Genomic DNA, 24683 nt, shown 5'->3' with positions numbered 1-24683 from the left:
ATCAGTAATCCCAGAAATAGCCCTACCGATGATCACACTACTACAGACACTATATATTCCAAGGGTTATACAATAACAACCAACCCCATCTTCTAGTAAGTCACTCAACGTCCCTTTCACTACCCTCCACATATTCATACTCCTAATCTTCCACCTCAACCAACCACCACCCCTCCAACAATGCCCCGCTGGACCTTCTACCTATCCCCCAAAACCCTCACCCAAGAGGAAAAGGCAACCATCGCACAAAAAGTAACAGACCTCTACATAGGTTACGGTATCCCCGCCTTCTGGATTAATGTTTTCTTCCACGAAACCGGCGAGGGCAATTTCTACAGCGGGGGTAAATATCCCCCGAATGCCGTTTTCTTCCATATGGATCACGCGGCCGGCAAGTTTGATTCTGAGGAGGTCCGGGACGAGTTCATTAGGAAGGTTAATGATATCGTGAGGCCGATTCTGGGTCCTAAGGGTATTAAGTGGGAGTATAATCTCTATGAGCATCCGAGGCATTATTGGAGGATTAATGGGATGATTCCTCCTATGGAGTATCCTGAGGTTTTGGAAGCGTGGAGGGAGAAGGATGTGCCGGTTGTTTATGAAGGCGCGTATAGGTGATCTGGGGTGGGCGGGTGTCGGCGGTGATTTGTGAAGGGGGGTTTCTTAACTGGGTTTATTGGTCTGTATGGTTGGGTGAGCTGAGGTGGTGGTGTATGAGGCCAATTGAGAGAGTCTATACGGTAGCTGGTGAGAACTGAGGACCTCTAAGTAGCCTACGGCGGAATACTAAATATGAAAACCATGGTAGCGAAGCTATAAACAACGAGACATCAGGGGGGAGACTTCGAGGTTAATGTGCTGGCGCATATCGCTTTTCTCAAGAAGCATCTATATATTTGAGACATTGGTTTAGACTCTTCTAATCCAAGCAGCGAGGTCATATTTGGTCGAACATAGTATTTTATGCAACGATAGAATGGACAAGGAAAGATGAATAGAAATATTTGAGGCCCTTATGACTATCGCATCTATGAACCTTTGTCCAGATAGCGAGCTTTAATCAGATGTATATTTTCTACATATAACCACCTATGACGGTGAGAGACAAGCCCGTCTTGGGTCATACTCATGCTCTCCACTATGTACACTTATATAGAAGATACAATTTACATTAGAAAATCGATAGCATGTAAACTACCAGTAAGATAGAATTAATTCATCAGGGAAACACAGAAAAGAAAAAAGAAATGATTACCCAAAGTCTTGTTAGACTTGTATTTATCAATACAGCTGTTCGAATATTAACGGAATTATGTACCTCCAATAAGTATTCTCTGTAATACGATCGGTTGAATCTGCAGCGATCCGAGGAATATCGAAACCGGTGCGGATGCTAGATCTCGGCTTCGATCCGCACCGCTGCGGGTTCGGTGCAGATTTTGCAACCCTAGACTGCAGCCTCGATCACTCAGTAGAGGCTCTGATTGTCTACATAAACCATGAACTCAAAGGGTTAACCTCGTGGGGAACAAAAAGCCACTTATATTCAACCATCTTAAATAAGAAATTAATTCAGTATAGTCTCAAAGTCGTGTACAAGGCTCTTGACATCAGGGGGATTTTGAAAGTCGTAGGAGGGCAATCCTGTTATGGAGAATATTATGTCTGATGTGTTCTATGAATACAAGGCCTTGATGTCACGTATCAGAATACAATTATTGCCCCAGACCTGTTTCTTGGAACCTGCAAGGAAAAGGGAAAGAAAGGAGTTGCCCTTGCGGGCGAGCAGACAAGTCCACAATTGTTGCCCCGAACTGTGAGCGATAGGCCCTATACCGAGTAGGGTAATGTCTACAATTTCCTACGACTTATTGATGCACTTAAGACAAAGGAAACTACTGCCTATACAGTACTAGAGCAAAACCCGACAGCAAGATTTCCAGCATACCGCGGGCTACCTGTCAGGGGCAACCAAGGGATAAACTCGTGCCCACTTTATGTTGACCCCTGAATCAGGTCCGAAGGTTTGTTTGCCCTTCATTCTTTTCCTCTGTTGTCTATGACATTCCTCGTCTAACCAAGGTTGAGACGAGACATTCCCTTCCGACGCGATTCCTGGGCGAGACGTGCAACTCATTCCCGTCGTTGCCATGGGCTGTGTGGACAGTATCCTTGGTAACGTCGTCCTGTTATCGTTCGAGACTTGTAATTTTATTGATATACCGGTCGCGATGAGGTAATTGATGTCGTATTCGGTTTCTATGTCAAGTTTGGGGCACTGGAGAAGAATAGGGGAAGTGGATGAGGGAATTAGACTATTGGCAACGTTCTGCCAAGCCTCGTAGTCGAGAGCTTAAGTAATGGCGCAATTTGAAGACTTTTCTCGCCTCTGGTCTGGAGTCTGGTTCAATGCGTCGAATTTGGCACTTCAATGCCACGTTGAGAATGGGGTTGCCTAAACGATGGTTCATTCTGGTTTACTTGATTAGGTAGATAATCTGTGCTTCTGGGGTAATCCTGTCGCCTATGGACTTATTGGAAGAATAGCGAATCCAATACTTTCTCCGTTGCACCTGTGATATAGGGGTAAGCTAAATTGGTAAAGATATCGGAGAAGAAGCGGGAAATTAAATAGATAATAAATTGAAAAGTAATTCAAGTGTTAAGAGATCAACCTATCAAAGTAAATACAATGCTTACGTGTAGCAAAGACATATTATCATATTGTGTGGTAGTATGTACCTCCGCTATAAATTTACCAATGAATTATATATCACAATCAGCCGGGATATATATTCCAACATTGCAATATGGCCAGTGGTGACCTGAGTGTTGAACCCACCCAGCACTACCATTGGCCCAACTCTCAAAAGTATTTAAGATGTAAATAACAAATTATCGATGTCTCCAACTTGAGTCCCCCGTACTCCTGTAAATCCACTCACTGACGAGACCTGATATCACCGAGTGGTTGAGATACTGAAATACAGACCCATCCAGACCCCACAGATGTGGCGCATGCTGTCAAGCAACAAGGAACACGCCACACCGCCCTAATTCAGATCTAGACTAGTGTCCTCCGTAAATTGCCAGGGCAATCTCAGGGCCACCCCTGATTGGCCCCAGAGGGTAATGAGGAATGGATTTCCCCTGGAAATAGAAACGCAAATACATGACTTGAAACCACTGGCCACGCTGTTAGGTGGATAATAACTTCACTCCATCATTATGAGATGAACCCAGTCTTGCAGAAATACTGACGTGGACTCCTTTCCGTGAAATCATTCTCCCAAAGGAAAAACCCAATCGACCCTTCCCAACATGGCTTGAGGGCTGAAACGGCGAAAGTTTATTGTTTCACTCTTTATTACTACTGCGGTCGCTCCTTATTTTCTTTTCGTCTCTTCTGGGAAGGATTTGCAGGGTGAACCTCCTACGACTACCCTGCCTGACCTTCTTCTATACGACCTATCCCTACCCCTCTGTGTTCGCAAACAACCGTGAAGATGGCACCCTCCGCGCTCGCTGCCCTCGGGACATGGAAAGAGGAAAAGCGCGTCACATCCTCTAAAGGCCTCAACGACGGCCCAGAGACCGAAGCTCTCGTCTCGCCCCCCAGCCCCGCGGTTCCAGATTACGATCCTACGATCGGTGCAAAGCCCTGCTCGCCTTTTTATCGCCATGCGACGCAAAACTTCACTGGACAAACCCCGAATTCCACCCTGAAAGTACCCGAAGCCATTGATCTGGAAACCGGCGGCGTCAGTGCATATCGACCATCCGGGGAGTCAGATAATCGCCGCAGTTCAAAGCTCTGGACAGAAAAGAAGAGACACTGTGACTGGCTGAGGGCATTGCCGAAGAAGCAGAGAATAGCTGTGAAGGCGGTCATTGCGATCGCGTTATTAGGGACAATGGTGGCTATTGCTCTGGGTATTACGGCGGCTGTTGGGGGAGGAGTGTGGAAGTCGAATCACCAACAAGGGGCTATTGGATCCTGAGCAGGTATGTTCTCCTTTCTGGAGCGAGGTGGCTAGGTCTGACTCGGTTTCTAGGTTTCGGACAGTTTTTTCTTTTCACAACTGCTTACGGATTCCATATTCTTCACTTCTCCCAACGCACGCTGGGATAGCTGTCCTGCTAAACAGACTTCCGGCACAGTGGACCGGACGAACAAGGGGCGACAACACAAAAAAGGATGGCAGAATACCCCGAACGGGCGTGCGACGGGGATTACCTTGTAAATATACGTCGCTTGACTGGCCGCGACAATCGTCCAGACGCTTGGAACTCGGCCGTGATAGTGATATTTCCTTCATGTGAGAGAATTAGACGATGACAGCCAAGCAATAAGATCAGCTCCTATTCTTAACAAAACTAAAGTGGGCCTTGTGGCCTGGCTCGGCTACGTTCGTAGATCTGTGCCTGATCGCCTAGATTAGGTGCCTGGCGGCGGAAGAATGTCGGCCCTAACACGTGACCCACAGATGCTACAAAAAGGCCGATCGCGAACATTCCTTTGGGATTTTTTTTCTTCTTTTTCTTCATTACATCGAAAAGCTTTAACAGAACCTGCCACGACCGTCGTCCAGTCTTTATCCCACGGCGACGTGTTGCCTTCGGTCTACGGACTGATTGGTTCTGGAGAACAAAACTCCTCGATAGGAAGTTTGCCTTTCGTTGGGTCCTCTTTAGTGAGGGCGATGAGGGGTGAATGTCGATGACGGGATACAGACTGACTTTGAACATTTTTGATGTCTACAAGTTCGCTTAATATTGAATGAAATAAGATCATGTTGCTTGAATTACTCCTGCCACACAAAGTGTAGAATGACGTTGACTCTGTAGTTTTCAGTAGAAAATAATGCTGACGTGCCACGTGCGGAATATCACGTCAGGTGCTTCCGGTCACGTTGAGAAGTAACTTTATCCGTTTGTGCAGAGACCATCGTCCACGTCCTCGATTGCGTCAAAAGGACGGTCCAGATCTCCGAAACGTCAAGGCATTGCGATCCCTCCCTTTTACAGGACCAACGCGACGCGAATCCTCTTCTACAATGCCTGGAACAACAGGGGCATGGGCCAGATGATAGGCGAGGCAAGGGTCTCCTACCCAAACAAGGTGCGAGGGACATACCGGTCCCTTCAAAGCCACGACGTGAGGAATGCTCAACCGGGCAATCGGATCAGACCTGGACGTAACAAGATGTGAAAAACAAGGCTCAGGCCGGACGAAGTCCATTCCTTGAGGGCATTCTCAGCTGAAAAACAATCACTCAAGGTGTTTGTTTGTGGCGCTCAAGGGGAAACTGACATACCAAACGGCGATGGGTTAATGTCATCCGGATGATAAAAAGGTCAACCATGTCCAACCGTCTCGTGGTGGAGGAAACGAGAAGTCGCAAGGCCAGATTAGAAGTCTTTCTTTCAGATACTTTCCTTAATTGATATTTATTGCGGCTGTGCTTGCCCTTTGGCCTTCAGCCTGTTTTCGCTCTTTTCCATACGTTGACGAGATTATCTGGTTTGGCAGCGGTAGACTCCGAAAGGAATAATACGAAGCAAAATGAAGGGTCTTCAAAATGGTATCCCCATCGCCATGCTGGCTGCGATGGCCAGTGCCCAGGGATTGGGTGGAGGGCCTCGTGTTGATACAGGCAAAGATGTTGGTTTCGGCTTCAGTAACAAATTCACCAATAAGGTGAACAACTTCAACAAGGACGACCACTCTGTCGATGTGCACTCCCAGACGAATGTGCTCAAGGCCCCTCCGCACCCTCCTCATGGTGGTGAGCATGGGCAGGCACACGGTGGCCAGGATGGTCATGAGGAGGGTGCGCGCCACCAACCTCGCGCAGGACCCGCCAGTTCCGATGGTGTGGACGTTGGAAGTGCTAGCGAATTGAACTACGCGAGCGAAGCCACACATAAAGTGCACACGGCCAATGTTGATGATCACCATGTCGACATCAACGAAAAGCACACCATTACTGTTCTGCCCCCGCCTCCGAAGCATCACCCCCATGGAGGTGAGCACGAGGGACATGGGAAAGAGCACCAGGGCGGTCACGAACAGGGCGAGGAAGCTCGCCCACACGAAAAGCGCTGGAACCCTTTGGACGAGGAGGGTGCTGTCGACACTGGTAACTCGGCCAGCTACGACTTTGAGAATGAGTTCTACTCTAAAACAAACAACGCCAACCTCGATAACCACTCCCTCAAGGTTGATGATAACACCAATATCGTGACACCCCCACCCCATCCTAATGGACATGGCGGACACGGACCCGAGCATGACGGTGGTCACGGATCCGAGCATGAACGCCGTGACGAGCATGAGCCACACCGAGGGCCTAAGTATATTGATACCGGTAACGATATAGACTTCACTTTCGAGAACGACTTTGAAAGCGAAGTGAACAACTACAATGAGGACAACCACGGAGTTGACATCAAAAAGAACACTAACATTCAAGCCGCACCCCCTCATGGCGGCCCTCCCCATGGCCGAGAGCGTCGTCAGGAACGCGGAGACGTTGACATTGGTAACGCAGCGGGCTTCAGCGCCAAGAATGAGTTCTCTTCTAAGGTGAACTCCTTCAATGCGGATGACCATTCCGTGCATGTGGATAAGTACACTCACGTCAAAGTTCTGCCGCCCCCTCACCCCCCCCACCGTGGGCCTCATGGCGACGAGGGTCAAGAGGGCCACCACAAGCGTGCGTATCGACCGGATGCCGATGGCGCTGCTGGACCTGGCCGCGTAGACACTGGGAACACAGCCAACATTCAAGCATCGAACTCTGTCAACACGGAGACCAATTCCGCGAATGTCGATGATCACTCTACTACGGTGCACTCTAATGTCGACGAGACCGTTGGTGCACCCCCACAACCTGAGCATCATGAAGATGGCCATGAGGATAACGGTGAACACCACAAGGAGGAACCTACGAAGCCTGCTGAGCATCATGACGATGGTCATGAGGAGACCGGTGAACATCACCAAAAGGAACCTTCGAAGCCTGCTGAGCATCATGAAGATGGCCATGAGGAGACCGGTGGACATCACCAGGAGGAACCTACGAAGCCCGCTGAGCATCATGAGCAGGAGCCCGCGCAGCCGGTTGAACATCATGAGGATCAGCCTGCGGAACCCAGCCCTACCTGTTCTACCTTGACTCGCGAAGTCGTGCACACCGTCGTCCGCACTGTGCATGCTCACTCTGAGCCCACACATGCTCCCCAGCAGCAGGAGCAGGTGAACACTCCCGCTCCTCAACCTGAACAACCCAAAGACCATGAAGAATCCGGACATGACAACCAGAGCCACGAAATAGAGAGCCCCAAGCCCACCGGCGCTGATAGCTCCCCCCATGAAGATCCCTCTCGTGAGGATTCTCATGGGCCCTCTTCTACTCCTGTCCATGGACAGCCTGAGCCCACCGGTGTCGATGGCATCCACAATCAAGAAGAATCCTCGTCTCATGAGGACTCTCACGGGCCCTCTTCTACTCCTGTCCATGGACAGCCTAAGCCCACTGGTGTTGATAGCACCCACAATCAAGAAGAATCCTCGTCTCATGAGGACTCTCACGGGCCCTCTTCTACTCCTGTCCATGGACAGCCTAAGCCCACCGGTGTTGATGGCACCCACAATCAAGAAGAATCCTCGTCTCATAAGGACTCTCACGGGCCCTCTTCTACTCCTGTCCATGGACAGTATAAGGCCACCGGTGTCGATGGCACCCACAACCAAGAAGAACCCTCGTCTCATGAGGACTCTCACGGGCCCTCTTCTACTCCTGTCCATGGACAGCCTAAGCCCACCGGTGTTGATGGCACCCACAATCAAGAAGAATCCTCGTCTCATAAGGACTCTCACGGGCCCTCTTCTACTCCTGTCCATGGACAGTATAAGGCCACCGGTGTCGATGGCACCCACAACCAAGAAGAACCCTCGTCTCATGGGGACTCTTATGGGCCCTCTTCTACTCCTGTCCATGGACAGCCTCAGCACGCCGGTGACGATGGCTCCCACTTTGACGTGCCCTCCTCCACAACGCTGGCTCACATTGCCATGACCCCAGCGCCCACCCATGCTCCCTCGCACCAGCACGCAGTGCTGACTTCTACACAAACCATCTCTCGCTCATCCCTCCATATGGTCCCGATTTACGTGCCACAAGCCTCGAGCAATGGTGCCCATGCATCTGAGACTCCCGCCGCCACCCCATCTGCGCACGTTCCGGTGGGTGTCGACGCCGAGTACAGCTCTCACGTCGCAAGTGGCCCAGCTACACCCTCCCCCTCTTCTCACAATGTGATGTTCACGGGTGCTGCTGCGAGCCTGTCACCTAGTGCTGGTGTCATTTCTCTCGCTTGCGGTGTGATCGGTCTTTTGGCCTTTGTCTTGTAGACAGTGTGTTGTCATGTAGTTTATTTTCTTTTTCTCCGAACCTCGATGTCGAGGCATAATGTTGTGTAATTGCTGTATTCTTAAGCTCAGTGCAGGATCGCCGCCCATGTCTCTCGTTCAGATCCGGTTTTGTGATGATATGTTAGTTAATGAGTTATTGTTTTTCACTTGTCTTGCTTGAGTACACTTAAATGCTCTTCACTTAAACAGTTTTCACCCACAAAGTTCTTTTCAAGTAACTCAATCACCATGTAATTGTAACATCACTTTTCATATCCGCATTGACTCAATCACATGACTCTTCCCAGTACCCCAAGCAGAAGATCCATCAAGTGCCACCAACACCAAACCAAGTACCCGTACACGTGCCCGCCCATACCCTACCATAGTATACAACCACCTCACCATAAGTTATACTCCAAAATCCCACACCAAACTCTCCATAATCAGTTCCATTTTCTTATCAATTACCATGAATACAGAATCCTTGTAGATCGATTATGTAATGAACCCACAATCCCACTCACAATTGCATAACCACCCATGTCCCCAAACACTGATATCATAACCCCATCATACATCCACACCAGAACAGGGAACAAGTGACATCACATACAGCGACCACGCAATCATAGACTTATATAAAGCCTGTACTAGGACCAGCCCCCAGATTCCCAATTTCAATTCAGAAACATAAATCCTTACATCCATTCCATAATCTTAACGGTGAACAACCACTACCACAAAACGACACTCCCACCACCAAACCAACAACCAACAACCAACAAACCAAAAGAAGATAAAAATGTCCTCCCACCAAGGCGGCACCCTCTCCGAAATGGCTCAAAAGGGCACAACCATCCCCAACGACGCCGGCAAACAAAACACCATTCCCTCCGTGCCGCGCCCCGAACAACGATCCGAGAACCCCGGCTTCGATAACCAGGGTCTCGGCCAGCCTTCTTCGGCCTTTGCGGCTGATAATGAAGCTACTTTGCCCCGGGGGCCGAGTGATCCCGGTATGACTGGGGAGGTTGTTACTGGGACGGGGAATACGTTGCCGGCGGAGGGGGAGTCGAAGTTTAATCAGGTTGGGACGGATCGGCCGGGTGTTAGGGGGGATACGAGGAATTTGAAGCATGGGACTGTTAAGGGAGGGGTTTTTGGGGATGAGTAATTTCTTTCTTTTTATTTTGTTGTCTGCTTTTGGTAGAGGGGGTTCGATATTGTTTGCTTTTGGGATGATGTGTATGATATTGGGTGTTGAATTATAGTGTATAATTTATGGAAGATGCCCGGTTCTATATGTGCTTCTTTGTATGTGTAATAAGAAGTATAAGCTTACGCTTGCCCAATAAACCCCCTGTAAATCTCATCCAAAACATCCCGTTTCCGTTTTCGATCCGCTTGCTCAGCTTCCTCCGCTTCATCCGGTTCTCCCTCCGGTTCCCTCGAAACCCAGGAACGGATCGTCCCATCCCCATGCGCAGAAAACATCTCCATGCCCTCCCCCGACGCCCCATTACCACGCCAAACGAGAGAATTAATCCTCGCCGCACTGAGCGCACTAGACCGGCCCCGGAACTGCTGTTGCCCGCCCATCAGCCCAGGCACCTTAAGACGCTTGACAAAAGTGCCCTCCCGCAGCTCGAACATCAGGATCTCCCCACGGTCATCGTTCTCGCTGAAATTGGCCCATAAGAGCGTCTCTTGTCCAGGCCCCGTGACGCCTTTCGGGAGAACTAGTGGTGCCCTTTCGGCGAGGTGGGAGGTCAGGGCGTTGCGGACTCTGGGTCCGAAGTGGACGAGTGTGTTTGCGCCTGTTGATGCGTTCCATACGCGGATTCGCGCGTCTTGACCTGATGTTACTAGGTGGGAGCCGTTGGAGGTCCAGCGGACGCCTGTGACGGCGCCGTTGTGTGCCCGAGCGTGTGGGGAGAATGCGGGGCGACTTTGGTAGTTTGATGGTGCGTTGCGGGGTGGTATTAGGCCTACTGCGTCGTCCATGTCCAGGGCTGCGATGGCGGAGTTGTGGCCTCCGCGACGGATATCGAATAATATCACTTTGTGATCTGCTGATGCGGAAGCCAGGATATGGGGTCTGTGGGGGGCCCATGAAACTGATAGTACCGACGAGGAATGGCCTGGTAGGCCATGGGTAGAGAGACCCGAGCGGAGATCGAGTAATCGTACTGGGCTCTCGGATGTGCCGACCGCGATGAGGAGAGGTGATGCGGGGTGTGATGACATGGAATGGGCATATGGTGTGCAGTCAAGTTTAAATGTATGAACTGGGGTGATGGTGTCTGGTTCTAGGGCTGATAGTTTGAGAGTGCCATCGCGCGATGTTGTCAGTATGGTGGAGGGGACTGGGTCGAAGGGATATATCGATACGGAGGTGATGGCGTGCGTATGAGCGTCTTTATGCGACGATTTTGTGACCGAGGCGACGGATCTGTGGACATGTCCGAGCTCTGAGCCTCTGGTTTCTAGATCCCAGAAGTGAATTGAGGGGTCTGCGCCCCCGGAGACCATACTGGTGTATTTAGTACTGTGGTCGACGACAAGAGTTCGGGGACATACAATCGTCCGTCATATTGGTCTATCGCCAGCACATTCACCCCGGCCCTGTGGGCATAGAGCTCATCCTCGGAGTTGAGATGTACATCTACAGCTGACGTAGGTTGTCCAGGGTTCTGGCGACTGGAGAAACGAATACCGGGGGCTGGTTCGAGGTGATGCACGAGACGGCTTGTTTGTGCGACATGGAATGTGTGTGGACTGATGGACCCAAGGGTCCTATTCAGAAGATAAGAATTCATTCATCAGGAGTGTGAAGCTACGATTGTTGTTTTCTGATCGTTGATCGGCTCTGATCTTATCGCCAAATGCGGGGCGGATAAAAGTTGTACCGAGCGTTTATTTGGGGTCGATTTTGGCTTAATTCCAGACAATATATTGCTCGTCTTCAATGAATGTAGTGGTGACCATTCATAGGCTAGCGCTGTAATACAGTTGCTACAGAAATAGAATCACGTGGGCTACCCAGGAGTTCTGTATAGCCACCATATTCCAATATCAGACATACTATAAATCGAAGACACTAAGATGTTAGGGCTTCATGGATGATATGATGTGATCTACGAATAGCAGACTGCTATTGGTCGAAGTCATCCATGTTCACTCCGAACCCCGATAGATCTACTCCGGAGAGCCTGTGCGGAGTGATACCCCGAAGATCAACCTTCATTTCGGAATAAGCTTATAAGAGGGCGTCTAATGGACAAGCCCAGATTACTTACTGAAGTAGTACCAGTTATTCTCTAGAGCTTCTGCGTAGTACATTCCCCAGCCATGCAGTGATCATGATAGGTTAGGGTTAGCTTGTTAGCGGGTTATGAGGGGAAGCTGATGAGGAGGTCAGATTTAGCCCTTTGTTTGGCCTGTAACCTAACTATGATTTATAAAGTGCCTAGCTGCTCGTCAGTCAGTGATGGTTTAGGGCAATTTAATCGGCCTGGCTCATCATCTCATTAGATGGCTAGGTATATTTTCAACTGCCGAGACAAAGTCAATGTCAAGCCCTCGAGTATCTTAGAGTGGACCACCACGTGTATAAGATATTCTTACATTGTGCTTCACTTCGACCTCCAATTCTATGATGGCCCCTCGGAAAATCCAGGTCCGGTCAGAGAATGACAAAGGTAAGATGCCCATCCTGCGTGGAATTTCCTCTCACTAATTATGAGCAGACCTACTCCTAGAATACTCATGGTGTCTTCTTGACACCCAATCCACCGGGAATCCATGGCAATCCGTGGATATCGTCTTCCGGCATGTATTCTCAGTAAATACAGACGACCTTTCTCATAGCCCCGAGGACGTATATATCCTCGAGTCTGACCAGAACGCTGCCCCTCAGAGATTTGGTCCTGAAGCGTTTGGCTCGCACAATGCATTCCAGTTCTTCCTGCAATGTCTGCGCGCTGCAACTATGTCCAGTCCACGTGTGGCGAAGCTTATCGTGCCCTTGCAGAAAGGGTACATTGTCCGCTCAGATATCATTCCTCTGCGTCTTCGAGACTCTCAGTATATTGAGACGGCGGTGTCATTTGCTGAGCCTTTCCAAAATTACACGGGCTGCGCAATCACACCTACTGACGTCAATAATCTACCTGCACTTTTCTCCGTGGCCGCGGCTGGTCTTCTTGTGCATCATGAAGTACAGTTAGATTCAGACCCCCGTCTTGAGGCGGTTTCTCTAGCTGTTGAATCAGATCTTGAGAACAGACTCTCATTTCCGTGGATACTGCCTGAACCTATTCACCAAAAAACACTAGTACTAGTTGATGCGAACAGCAGCCACCCTGAAGATGGGGTAGGCCTTTATCATGCAGCGCGAGTGCTCGGTATCGACATTGTCGTGCTGGACAATGCAGGGCATTGGCTCGAAGGGCCCGACTATGCGCAATGGCGTGAAGCGTTTATCCCGACACGTCTCACTAACCCACCTGAGGAAGATGTGGCTGACCGAATCATCGAGTCTGTGAAGGCATACGGCAAGCCGGTGGATGGCATTATTACATTTGCGGACTCGTTCTGGCCTTATATCGCCCAAGCTGCGCCGCAGGTAGGCCTGCAGACGGCTTCACAGGAGGCATTGAGAATCGCCACGAACAAATACCTCACCAGTGTATACGCCGGCCACCAAGCTTACCGTGCGTCTACTTTAGACGAGGCTCTTGATATTATGAAAAACGCGGATATCCCATACCCGCTCATAGTTAAACCGTGCGATGGCTGGAGCTCTGAAGGTGTATCCCGGGTTGATAATCTTGATGCGCTCACGACCGCCGTCAACTCTATCGATACACCTCGCCATGGAACTGAGTTTGTTATTGAGAAATACTGCGATGGTCCTGAAGTTGACGTTAATTTTGTTCTGCTGGATGGCGAAGTCCTTTTCTTCGAGGTCTGCGATGACCTCCCCAAGTCGGCAGATATCAATGGACCCAGTGTAGGTTCGCTGCATAACTTCCACGAATTGAACAGCGTCTACCCTTCCGCACTGCCGTCCCAGGAAATAGACCTCCTTCGAAACAGCTTCCTGGACACATTACTCAAGCTCGGCCTCAAGGATGGCGTAATGCACCTAGAAGGCCGCGTTGAGTACTCATCAGTCGAATATAAAAGGCAGAACGACATCATCGATCTATCTCCACGTGAAATCAAATCGACAACCTCGCAATCAACGCCCTGGCTCATCGAAATCAATCCTCGCCCTCTCGGGATGACTGGCTCCCAGATTATTGAATCTACCTATGGAATTGACTACTGGGGTCTAGCTTTGCTCATCGCCGTCGGCGAAAAGGCCCGTGTCAGGGCTCTATCTCAACCGTTCAAATATGGACCCCAGTATACCTGCATCATGGTCTTCATTCCGGCAGACTACCCCATATATTACCAAGGGATCTTTGACTCAGAGGACATTTGCACAGACTTGATGGCTCGCAGACCAGATCTTGCTAAGCAGATCAGTCGATGTGCTTGTCTGGTCAAGCGGGGCCAGAAGGTTGCACATCCGAGTTCAGGCCGTCATACCTTTTTGGCATATTTTAATGTGTTTTCTAGGAAGGGGAGGAAGGAGGCCTTAGATTTGGCGAGGCAGGTTAGGGAGGAGGTGAGGTATTCGTTTGTTTGAGATGAGGGCAACGGGTAGACCTGTAGGCGAAGAGACTTAACGACTCAGGACAACGCACCTGTAGAAGCTGTTAATGAATTGAGGAGGGTTGCGAGAGAAGCGTTTGGTGAGACCGATGAGCGCAAGCCAAACCAGCTCCTACTGACATTTGCAACTGAGAGCGATGAGGAACATCGGGTTTTGGACTAGTGTCTTGGTTCTTGTAGCATTCCTGCGGTGAAGAGACCTTGAATATAAGAATAATTCATGGACCTGCAGCTTGGTTACAGAATGCAGTGTACGCCACCTTGGTTCAACTCTGATAACCACGAGACTTTAAGGCGTCGAATGGCCATCGAATTAGAGACGGCTCATGTAGAACCCTTTCAGAGGATAATAGGGTAACATGGCAAAAGAATGTTATGCTCTAGGTCTGTAATGGCTAAACTCTCACTGGGAAACATTGTAGTCTTCTTAGCCTGGCAGAATTGGCCGATGGCGATTTTCTATTCTTCCAGAGACAGTGTACGCATGAAGATGATGTATCAGCAGGGCTATGGAAAGGTACTTGAGCCCGAGCATCCAAAGACTCTGGACAGCAAGGCCTATCCCCAATTAATATAGAACACAAGGTATGTCCACTGTGACCGCTCGCTGGGACTGCCGAGAAAGCGATAAATCCACAAATATTGAAAGGGCTACCAGATACTCGATAACGACTGTGATACCTAAACCGTATCTGTCTCGTCAACACGTTAGTTATCATCCTGTTCATGGTAGAAATGGCCTTCAGAACTCACTAACCTAAATGTCGCCCAACCCCTCCTTGCAATGTCCATTCTTACATCCCTCACATAAATGACGATTATGTGGACCGTTGCCTCTACCCGAATACCCGGGTTTCTCCACGGTACAACCGTTCCACTTTTTGATCCGATATGCCACTCGTTCGGCGTATGTATCGTTGAGGATAGGCTGGCTGAGCCTGTTACAGCTTTTGCAACGTTGATGGTATACCCTCGCATTTTATTCATATCCAGGGTACATTCGTATGGTGATGGCAATCTCCTTGCTGGACCATCCAGTGGATTCACAGGCAGCATTGTCGCATGTAAATCGACCTGTGATGCTTGTGTCGTAACTTTTGGTGCAGCTTCTGTCGCTGTCGATTTCATGGAAGTCGAACGTGAGGAATGCGTCGTCCAGTAACAACGCTACCTCATTATGAAGTGAGGGAAACATGGACCATCTGTTGTTGGGCTTTGATCTTCTGTACGGCATATTGGAATTAGCAGGATGTGGACAGAAAATACTAATAGCTACAACGGGACCTGTAGGAGGTTATGACTTTTATCGATCAGACAGGGTTAGAGACATTAGATACAGGGAAGATGTCAAGCACGGATTGTTACCTGGGCATACCATTGGTGATATCTGCAGTAGGTAGCGCCCTTAGCGCACAATTACAATTACAATTATGCTAGCCCGACCCAAGAGATCAAAAGATGTAGAGCACGGGCAGACAAGAGAGGAGAAAAGATGGCCTCATCAGACGCATCTTAACTTCCGCCTATCAGCTCGCTTGAAGATACATGGATAGACCTGCTGTATACCATGGATAGCGTATCACCATGATACAGCGAGTGTTCATCGAGGAGATTAAACCTTAACCCTCCTCGGCTTTGACTTGGATTGAACCAGCCTTGTTGCTCAACTATGGTCAGTGGTCAACTTAATCATAATCTAGACCATCAGCAGCGACATAGAGGCAGTTCCCACTTCAAGTCCGCAACAAGAAAGTACGAACCGCTCCAACCGGCTGCGAGCTGCGTAATAGATGACTATCAATCATCATCAGCCAGTGAAGTCCCCTCCATAAACTTGCATATCGGATTAAGAAGCCAGGCAGTGTGCTTGAAATTCTCTCTCTCATAACTGTACCGATCTTCTTTTGCTCCATGTTGCTTTCCTTGTAGCGCATAATGAATTCAATACTAGGCTGCTCAATGTACAAGTTTAATGATTAGCAGACCCATCATAGCCCTCGTGGCTGGACCTTTTGTCGTTTGGAGACATCCACGGCTCTCATTATGCATCATACTGTTACTAGATCGTTGCTTAACAATATGTTGCTGCCTTGATAAAAAGACACCTGCTTGTAGTTGCAGGCAGTGACGACCATATGAATTTCCATTTTCAACGTCTCCTTCACCAAAAAGATAGGGAAGATCAAAACGAAGCAACTTGGAAGAAAGGAAGAAACGCTGTATGGAGTACTATAGACGGTGAACTACTGGAATAGAACGAAGGCTAAGCCTATAATGGAAGGCGGTTTTGAGATAAAAACCACGCTAGTGAAACCTCCCGGGCTTCAAAAGCTATGGAAGTACTCCTACATGGGTAGTTTTTACCACTTATATCTCCACGGAATGAGCTACTTCTGGCTCTAAAACTAATTCTGTATTAGTAGCAGCCCGGTAGACTATATGTCACCACTTATATGTAAATTATAGACTATGACAGGCACACGACAGTGACTCCCAAAACATCCAACATTCCAGTCAACCTCTGCGAAAACGTTCAAAAATTCTGCTAGTTGCACGACTGATTGGGACTAGTGGATTGTCAACGGCGATAGGAGAGAAATTTCTTATCACCGCCAGCAGTTTGATTGTTGTCAGCACGTGATCAGTGGGAATGACGGAGGGTTGTCGGATGATTAAGAACTACAATAAAGGACTTGAAGTACATTTCGCGATAATTGTTAGAGTCCTGGGTATTAGCACTTGGGCATCACACAGACACATCCAATTCACCAATGTCGCACGGAAAGTCGCTTGACTTAAGTCAAAACTCCTTCCAACCTCCGCAGGACGAGGACGACCATTCTGAGGGGACTTCTTTCAGACGACAGAAGCGACAAGCAACCGTTTACGATGCCGTAGCTGGTTTGGGCGACCAACCTGTGCTACGAAAGGATTGTTCTGATTGATTCTAGGCCGGATAAATGCACACGGTTTCCTCCCGTTATTACCTTTCACCTCGCGATACCGTGACACGGCGTCTTCCAATTTTCGACCTGTCCGTCCGGAAGAAGTTCTCTTTCGTCGGCAAAATGCACCGATTCGGTACGAGGAGAACGATTTCTATTTTGCCCATGAATCACTTCCGTCCGACCGTCCACTCCCTAGTTCCGACCTTCTAGAAGCTATTCATGCCTACTCGGCTGACTACTACGATTACGCAACGCCTGACCGCGGCCAGGATGATTACCAAAGTATGGATGAAACGGCGCTGATTGCCATGGGTATACTAATGGAGGAAATGGCGAAGGAATCCCTAGGCCAAACTGGCGATTTAGTCCTGGTGGAGGGGGAGGAGATACAAAGCGAAGAAGATCAATCTCATTCCCAGACTGCGAGGCGCGTCGGCCGTAAAAGGGCAAATACTGGTCGAAGTAGCATTCTGGCAAGCTCGGGGGACGAACTAGGAACGGTTGTGAGGAGGCAGAAGACGAAGCGAACAAAAAAGCCCCGACTGGTTCGGACAGCCTCGACGACAGATGCGGAGTGAGCCGCGAAGTCCTTGCGCCAGGTGGCACCAGCTTAACTTTTTTGGGACATCAGATCATATATTGGCCTCGTGATCTGAATTTTGTGGCGTTCAAAAAGAGATTGGCTGTTGGTGATACGTTGCTAAGTTCTCGACCCCCAACCGATTGATCCACCAATAGGGGCCTGCCTTCCAACATACCAGCCCCTTATGACCCTTAGAAACGAGCCCTGGCACTCTGTGGCGTATCGCCTGTCAAATGACACTGACAGCGACGAGTCATACACCCCAGATTCCTGTAAAAGAAAGTTGTGAGGAGTATTGAGCCATCCGGTTTACCATGGTCAAGCATGGGGGATTTTGATCCTTCGACACTCGGCTTGGCTTCTTCGTTGGTTTCCGACGAGTATCCTCGGCAATAATGGCCTCAAAATTATTTAAGTCTCAAGAGCCAGAAGCTAGAGGCTTGGCCATTACTCGTTCCGGCTTGGAAGCACGTCTCGATTGGAGGACCGGACGCTAGACCGTCCTTAAATTCCCCGGACTCGAGCCACCGCTACCATACGGGTCCTTCAGCCCCAGGCTTTGGCATTGTCCTCTTTTGTTTCTGGGGTACATTCCAAACAATTAGCCTGAAATCAATGCGCTTTCTTCTCCTCGCATACGATACTCGCCTTGGCGAGCCCTTTGGACGAATCATCTAGTACAACGTTGTGTTATTCTCGGCCCGCCGAGCCTTTACAGCTCTGGCACACTTGTGTGCCGGCATTGAGCTCGAGACCAGATCCCCCGCGCCCTATGGAGATCAGCCAGTCGATCTAATCTCATTATGTCTCGAGAAACCCTATTGGACACGTTCTCCTGTGTCCCCAGCAGTTTAGCCGGACAGTGTACTGTAGCACTTGACTAGATCTGATAGACGGAAAAATGGCCGGTTGAAACGCTGTAGGATATGATGTTCTTTAAGATAACTTTCCCCCCCATGCAATGTCTTGTAGGGAACGGATGTGCGTCTTCAACTCGGTCGTAGACTCGCATTTGCCATACGACTGACCCCCTTTATCGAATTCACAATGGGTTCAGACACCTTCGAGCTTGCCGGTCGGCAGTTCCCCAAGGTGACATGGTGGAAGAATCCAGGAATGAGAAAGACGTATCTCTGTCTGGGAATGGTGGTTCTGACGGCGGTATGTTCTCCTGGCTCATCACTAGCTTTATGTCTGAAATCGTGCTCATATCGAAATCTGAATAGGCCACGAATGGTTATGATGGATCTATGATGAACGGTCTCCAAACCCTCGAACCCTGGCAGGAATACTTCGACCATCCCAGTGGCTCTCTTCTGGGAATACTCAGTGCCATCATGTCCCTTGGATCTCTAGCAGCTCTACCGGCCGTGCCGTACACTGCTGATTTGCTGGGACGACGGATGGGTATCTTGATCGGTTGCTTGATCATGTAAGTGTTTGTCCCAGTGCACAGCCACGGCCATGGTGCTCACAATAAGCCAGGATCCTGGGGGTTGTCCTCCAGACTATCAGCGCAAATTATGGCATGTTTTTGGCAGCTCGATTCTTGATCGGTTTCGGCGTCGCCATTGCCCATGGCGCTTCTCCCCTACTGATTACTGAACTGGTGCACACCCAGCACCGTGCCATCTTCACCACGATCTATAATAGTACGCTCCCCTGCATCGCAGTTCAGTCCTCTTGTGGGTTTCAACTAACTAGGTACAGCTACGTGGTACTTGGGCGCCATTGTCGCGGCGTGGCTCACCTTCGGCACTAACAATATTCCGAACAACTGGTCATGGAGAGCCCCGACAATCGTCCAGGCTGCATCGTCGATCCTTCAAGTCATCTTTATCTGGTTTGTCCCCGAGTCACCTCGATTCCTCATCTACAAAGGCAAACACGAGCAAGCCCTTAAAGTTCTGGCAGACTGCCACGCCAATGGCGACCAAGAGGACGAAGTGGTTCAGCTGGAGATGCATGAGATTAAGGAAACCATTCGGTTGGAGAAGGAGTTCGAAAGCAACAGCTGGAAGGAACTGATCCGCACCAAGGGCAACCGACATCGTCTGATCATCTGTATCACGGCCGGTTTGTTCTCTCAATGGTCCGGTAACGGTCTGGTGTCCTACTACATTGCCAAAATTCTTGACTCAGTCGGATACACCAGCTCTGTGGAGCAGAACTTGATCAATGGCTGTCTCCAAATTCTTAACATGATTGTGGCGTTGACGATGTGCTTCTTCGTCGATAAGATTGGGCGACGCAAGCTCTTCCTGGTCTCGACGGCCGGCATGTTGGTGGCGTTTATTGTGTGGACCATCTGCTCCGCTCGCTACGATATTAGCAAGGCCTCGGGGGCGGTGAATGCGGTGGTCGCCATGATTTACATCTACTACGTGTTTTACAACATTGCTTGGTCGGGCCTTCTGGTGGGTTACACGGTGGAGATCCTCCCGTACAGTATCCGCGCCAAGGGTATGACAGTGGTGTGGTTTTGCATTGATGCCGCGCGTAAGTACCCGTGATTCTCTCCTGGTATGCTGGTTCGCTGACACTCGACAGTTTTCTTCAACCAATACATCAACCCCATCGCCCTTGACAACATTGGCTGGAAGTATTACATCTTCTACTGTGTGTGGCTTGGATTCGAGCTGGTGGTGGTCTGGTTCTTCTACATTGAGACACGTAATACCCCCCTGGAGGAAATCGCTCGCTACTTCGACGGGGAGACCGCTATGGTTGGCGGTGCTGCCGCTACCGAAAAGGCTCGAGAGCTGGCAGATACACTGCACGTTGAGGAGGTCGTCACGACTAGTGATACACGGAAGGATGGGGGTCGCGTGAGCGAATCGAAGGCTTGAAAATAGTATCTTCGTGGTTGTTATTGTACCAAGTAATCGGTGTTGCTGGGTGGGGATCTCGATTCATACTCCGTTCTATATAATCTACCTGCAGTTAATGTAGCGACTGCTTTGGCGCATGCGGACAATCTGTTTCCTTTTGCCCTTGGAGTATGCAACGTAGAAGATCACGAGTTGGACTTGGAACCAGGTGACTGCACCTGAGTTCGAATGTCCTACAGCCTGAACGTATTCTGTCCTTCCACTCTACTAGTACTGAGAGGTAATCTGAACCTCAGTCCCCCATCGAATTGATATCAGCTGTACCCTGAACAACCTATTACTTACCCGTACTCGGCCTCCAGTTAACATTTAATAACTCACACCATGGTACGTCCACCACCCAAGGCAAAACCACATAATTTATCCTATTTAACCAATGAAAATCACTCATCAAACAACATCAAACTAATTAAAAAATAGCCTCCCAAACTCACCAAAACCGAAAAACAAGCGCGCATCGTCTCCCACCTCCGCTCGACCGGCACCTGCCACACACTCAAAGAGCTGGAGAAGATGCTCCCCTCGATCGCCTCGATCAACGGCATGCAAGTAAAAGAGTACCTGCACGAATTGGCTGACGAGGGCCAGATCCGAGTGGAGAAGATCGGAAGTGGGAACTGGTACTGGTGTTTCGGTGGAGATGAGAAGAGGGAACGGGAGGAAAAGGTGGAACAGCTGCAGAAAGAAGTGGATCGGGTACGGAGCAGTAAGGAAGAACTGGACAGACAATTGGCGGTCAGGAAACGGGAGAAGGAAGAGGATGAGAAGGCGCTGGGACCCGGTGAGCGAGAGAGGTTGATGCGGGAAAAGGCGGAGTTGGAGAAGGAGTGTCAGCGGTTACGGAAGGAGTGGTTGGCTGTGTCGGCGAGCATGGATGGGGACAAGGGGATCCAGGAGATGAAGGATGAGGTGCAGGAGTTTCAGCGGGAGGCCGAGATGTGGACGGATAATATCTACATCTTGGAAGGGTTTGTGAGGAAAGTGGTCGGGGACGATCGGGAGGCGATGGAGATGTTGCAGAGGGAGTGTTACGGGGAGGATTATGTGGAAGGGGAAGGCTTGCGCGAATGGGAATGATCATCTTTAGAGAATCAGAAGCGACTGATGTACGCAAATAACGGGTAGTTATTATAACTCTAAAACCGACAGGTGTGGAGGCGCCAAGTCTCAAAGCCCATGAGAACAAAAGCTTGACTGACGGGCCACGCGAATTCGTTGGCTTTTCCACTTCTCCGCCCTCTGGCTTATCGCGAACTCATTTCCTTCAACTCAACTCCACCAAAACTCCCTCGCCGTTTATTCCCAACAAATCACTCGACATCCTACCTGCAGACGGGGCGCCTTCCGACCTGCCCGACCCTCTCCTTCCATTGGCCTTCATCCTGCGATCCCGCATTGAATCCTCGTCTCCTCAAAACGCTTGTCTGTCTTTCTCTCGCTCTCTCCCTCACTTCCGGCAATCTGTACTTCCGGGGCTGAGGGCGATACTTGACCCTCTTGCCAGTTCTCTCTCAATGATGCGGACCTGTCATCTCCTCTCGTGACTCTCCTGCGCCTCTTCCCCCCCCCCCCTCTCTCTCTCTCGGTCCCTTCGCCGTCACCCCCTCCATCCGACTCGCCGTTTGTACATAGGATCCCTTTTCCGACCTTCCCCTATCGCGTGTGCAATTCCAGATTGGAGGGACAAGCGAGGGACAACGGAAAAAGGAAGCTTTGGACCAAGAAAAAACAAGCATTATTCGGTCGCGTGTTTGTTTCTCCCGGTCGGCATTTGCGCCCGACGCTGACATTGGGTCTGGTGGGATTGCTTGCCCGAAACTCCCGACTGGCAGATTGACTGATCGAGTGATCGATCGGGTTCCATTTGGTTGTTAATATCGATCAGTCATTGATTCATTTGCACGGCCTTATCTGGCTGCACCGGAGAATTTGGAACGGTCCTTCAGCCATACCAGGCTCACCATTTATCCCCCTTGCTTGTCCGCTTATCCGACTTCGTTGTCTCTGGTTGGTCGTTCGATACTGTGGATATTGAAGTTGACTCTGTTCTTGCATAACTCCCCTCCCTTACCCTCCCTTCCTTTGTCGCCCCTCTTTCCTCCTTCCTGTTTCTCTCTTTCTCTTACCAACTAGCACCTCCACTCCTCGTGTATGGACTGAGGGAGGTGTGACTGTGGGTCATGTCCGTCAACTCTCCCCCCGCTCAACCCTCCTCGTCGCCGCTCGGTCGGAATCGCAGCTCTCTCTTACACAAGTTTCGCTCGTCACTCGGTCAGCGCAATCGCAGTCTTACTGATTTCTACATCGAACCCGACGACCCCTGGCGTTCATATTTTCCGGGGGATGTGATCAAGGGGACCGTCGTCCTTACCGTCGCTCGTCCCGTTCGCATTACACATCTCGTGGTTTGTTTACATGGTTATGTCAAGGTGTTTAAGAATACGGTTCCGTCTGGGGAGACGGCCCCAGATGTGGGATTTCTCGGGCCTGGGCGCGGGCGCCGAGGGGCGGAATACTTGGGCAATGGGCTGGCCACTCTGTTCGAGGACGAGGTCGTCCTTTGCGGAGAGGGCCGCCTTAAGGAGGGCATCTACAAGTTTCGCTTTGAGATGGTCTTTCCGCCATATGCCCTCCCCAGTAGCATCAGTGTGCGTATCCACTGTGGCTCACGCAGGTTCCCCCATTCGCTAACGGTTGCGGCGTCTAGTTCGAACGAGGCACCATTACGTATATGCTTACGTCCACCCTAACAAAGCCGACGACCATCAACCCAACCGTTTCCTGCCGCCGACGCGTGAACCTCATGGAGAATATTGATATCGCCCCCTTTCCTGCCCCGAAAGCCCGTGTCGTGACACTAGAGCCGGTCTCGAAACGCACGCGATCGAAGGCCAAAGCGAAGTCGACGAGCTCGGATGCAGCACCGGATTCGACGTCGGTGGATGTCTCGGTCAGTGGCGCGGCGGGCTCGGATCATCGTCCTCCGTTAAGTCCCGCTCCCAGTAACGTCAGCTCGTCGAGTCGGATGAGCAACAGCAGTCAAAGCTTCCAAATCGCAAGTGACCCGAGCTCGTCGGCCGGCACAGGACTGCGAAATAGTGAAGCGCGCAGTCTCACACCCTCCTTAGGAGATAAGACCATCACGGCTAAAACGGAGGTTCTGCGCGCGGGCGTACTACCCGGAGATACATTACCTATCAAAGTCACCATCAATCATTGCAAACAGGTGCGCAGCGCGCATGGGATTATTATCACACTCTATCGTCAAGGGCGGATTGACCTTCACCCGTCGATTCCTATTGGGTCCTCCGCGAATGGGAAGAAACCCGTTTATGAAGACATCTATCCGCGATCCCGAACGGGATTGGGCGGTCTGACGATCGGCACCAGCCGGACCAGCAGCGTCTTCCGGAAGGACTTGGCGCAGACGTTCGCGCCGTTGGTGGTCGATCCCACCACATTAACGGCGATCGTGAAGACGTCCATCCGCATCCCCGAAGATACCTTCCCCACTATTACGCGTACTCCGGGGAGTATGATTAATTTTCGCTACTATGTCGAGGTCGTTGTCGATCTTCGCGGCAAGCTCACCTCGCCCGAGCGGTTCTTGCCGCGGTTCAACTTGGTCACCTCAGGCAGTAATTATTCTCCCAGCGGAATGGTCCTGAATCCAACCGATGCCAACAGCAACGCCATCACGGCGAACTGGGCGGGGAATATTTTAGACACCGATCAGATCCGGCGGGAGAAAGGTGTCGTCGCTGTCGCCTTCGAGGTGGTGATCGGGACAAGAGATTCCCATCGCCGGAAAAACCAACCGCGGCGCACCTCCTCGGCTGCGGCGAGTTCGGATCTGCAGTCCTCTGGCGGACATGCTCAGGGAGATGGCGAACCTTGCCCGGTAGATCAGCACTCCGTGCCCAATGGAGAATCCGAACATCCGTCGCCGGAAGACTATGGGCCGCAGGAGTTGTTCTGGCCGGAGTATGGGGAGGAGTCCCAGCCACAGTACCAATCATTGGGCGAGATTGTATCGACACCTCAATCGGAAGAGCCGACCGACGAAAAGGCGCGTATGCGGCATGCCGAGCAGATGCTACTGCCCAGTCAACCGC

General features: G+C 50.4%; 9 protein-coding genes across 9 annotated transcripts; 8 read left to right on the top strand and 1 right to left on the bottom strand.

Annotated features, from left to right (window-relative positions):
• Window positions 1–180: 180 nt before the first annotated feature.
• On the top strand, window positions 181–819 carry AO090003001285 (uncharacterized protein; the record flags this gene model as incomplete). Its single annotated transcript, XM_023235253.1, has 3 exons — window positions 181–447; window positions 615–747; window positions 809–819. The coding sequence occupies 3 exons, from the start codon at window positions 181–183 to the stop codon at window positions 817–819; spliced, it is 411 nt and encodes a 136-aa protein (XP_023090289.1).
• Window positions 820–3506: 2687 nt separating this feature from the next.
• AO090003001283 (uncharacterized protein) lies at window positions 3507–4001 on the top strand (the record flags this gene model as incomplete). Its single annotated transcript, XM_001820297.3, has 1 exon — window positions 3507–4001. The coding sequence occupies one exon, from the start codon at window positions 3507–3509 to the stop codon at window positions 3999–4001; it is 495 nt and encodes a 164-aa protein (XP_001820349.1).
• Window positions 4002–5566: 1565 nt separating this feature from the next.
• Window positions 5567–8419, top strand: CweA (putative GPI anchored protein; the record flags this gene model as incomplete). Its single annotated transcript, XM_023235252.1, has 1 exon — window positions 5567–8419. One exon carries the CDS (start codon window positions 5567–5569, stop codon window positions 8417–8419), a length of 2853 nt encoding a protein of 950 aa, XP_023090288.1.
• Window positions 8420–9224: 805 nt separating this feature from the next.
• AO090003001281 (uncharacterized protein) lies at window positions 9225–9700 on the top strand (the record flags this gene model as incomplete). Its single annotated transcript, XM_023235251.1, has 2 exons — window positions 9225–9592; window positions 9694–9700. The coding sequence occupies 2 exons, from the start codon at window positions 9225–9227 to the stop codon at window positions 9698–9700; spliced, it is 375 nt and encodes a 124-aa protein (XP_023090287.1).
• Window positions 9701–9760: 60 nt separating this feature from the next.
• Window positions 9761–11241, bottom strand: AO090003001280 (WD repeat protein; the record flags this gene model as incomplete). Its single annotated transcript, XM_001820294.3, has 2 exons — window positions 9761–10955; window positions 11003–11241. The coding sequence occupies 2 exons, from the start codon at window positions 11239–11241 to the stop codon at window positions 9761–9763; spliced, it is 1434 nt and encodes a 477-aa protein (XP_001820346.1).
• An 839-nt stretch (window positions 11242–12080) lies between these two features.
• On the top strand, window positions 12081–14723 carry fmpC (ATP-grasp enzyme fsqD; the record flags this gene model as incomplete). The annotated part of the gene is made up of 3 exons (XM_023235249.1): window positions 12081–12123; window positions 12172–14099; window positions 14652–14723. The coding sequence occupies 3 exons, from the start codon at window positions 12081–12083 to the stop codon at window positions 14721–14723; spliced, it is 2043 nt and encodes a 680-aa protein (XP_023090286.1).
• A 234-nt stretch (window positions 14724–14957) lies between these two features.
• On the top strand, window positions 14958–15308 carry AO090003001278 (uncharacterized protein; the record flags this gene model as incomplete). Its single annotated transcript, XM_023235248.1, has 2 exons — window positions 14958–15210; window positions 15253–15308. The coding sequence occupies 2 exons, from the start codon at window positions 14958–14960 to the stop codon at window positions 15306–15308; spliced, it is 309 nt and encodes a 102-aa protein (XP_023090285.1).
• Window positions 15309–18724: 3416 nt separating this feature from the next.
• Window positions 18725–20526, top strand: AO090003001277 (hexose transporter protein; the record flags this gene model as incomplete). The annotated part of the gene is made up of 5 exons (XM_001820291.3): window positions 18725–18838; window positions 18904–19109; window positions 19163–19329; window positions 19388–20176; window positions 20228–20526. The coding sequence occupies 5 exons, from the start codon at window positions 18725–18727 to the stop codon at window positions 20524–20526; spliced, it is 1575 nt and encodes a 524-aa protein (XP_001820343.3).
• A 366-nt stretch (window positions 20527–20892) lies between these two features.
• On the top strand, window positions 20893–21645 carry AO090003001276 (putative GAJ protein; the record flags this gene model as incomplete). The annotated part of the gene is made up of 2 exons (XM_023235247.1): window positions 20893–20895; window positions 20989–21645. The coding sequence occupies 2 exons, from the start codon at window positions 20893–20895 to the stop codon at window positions 21643–21645; spliced, it is 660 nt and encodes a 219-aa protein (XP_023090284.1).
• Between the last annotated feature and the right edge of the window lie 3038 nt (window positions 21646–24683).

This window comes from Aspergillus oryzae, chromosome 2 (assembly GCF_000184455.2).
Source record: "Aspergillus oryzae RIB40 DNA, chromosome 2".
Taxonomy (NCBI): Eukaryota; Fungi; Ascomycota; class Eurotiomycetes; order Eurotiales; family Aspergillaceae; genus Aspergillus; species Aspergillus oryzae.
This window is presented reverse-complemented; position numbering and strand designations above follow the sequence as displayed.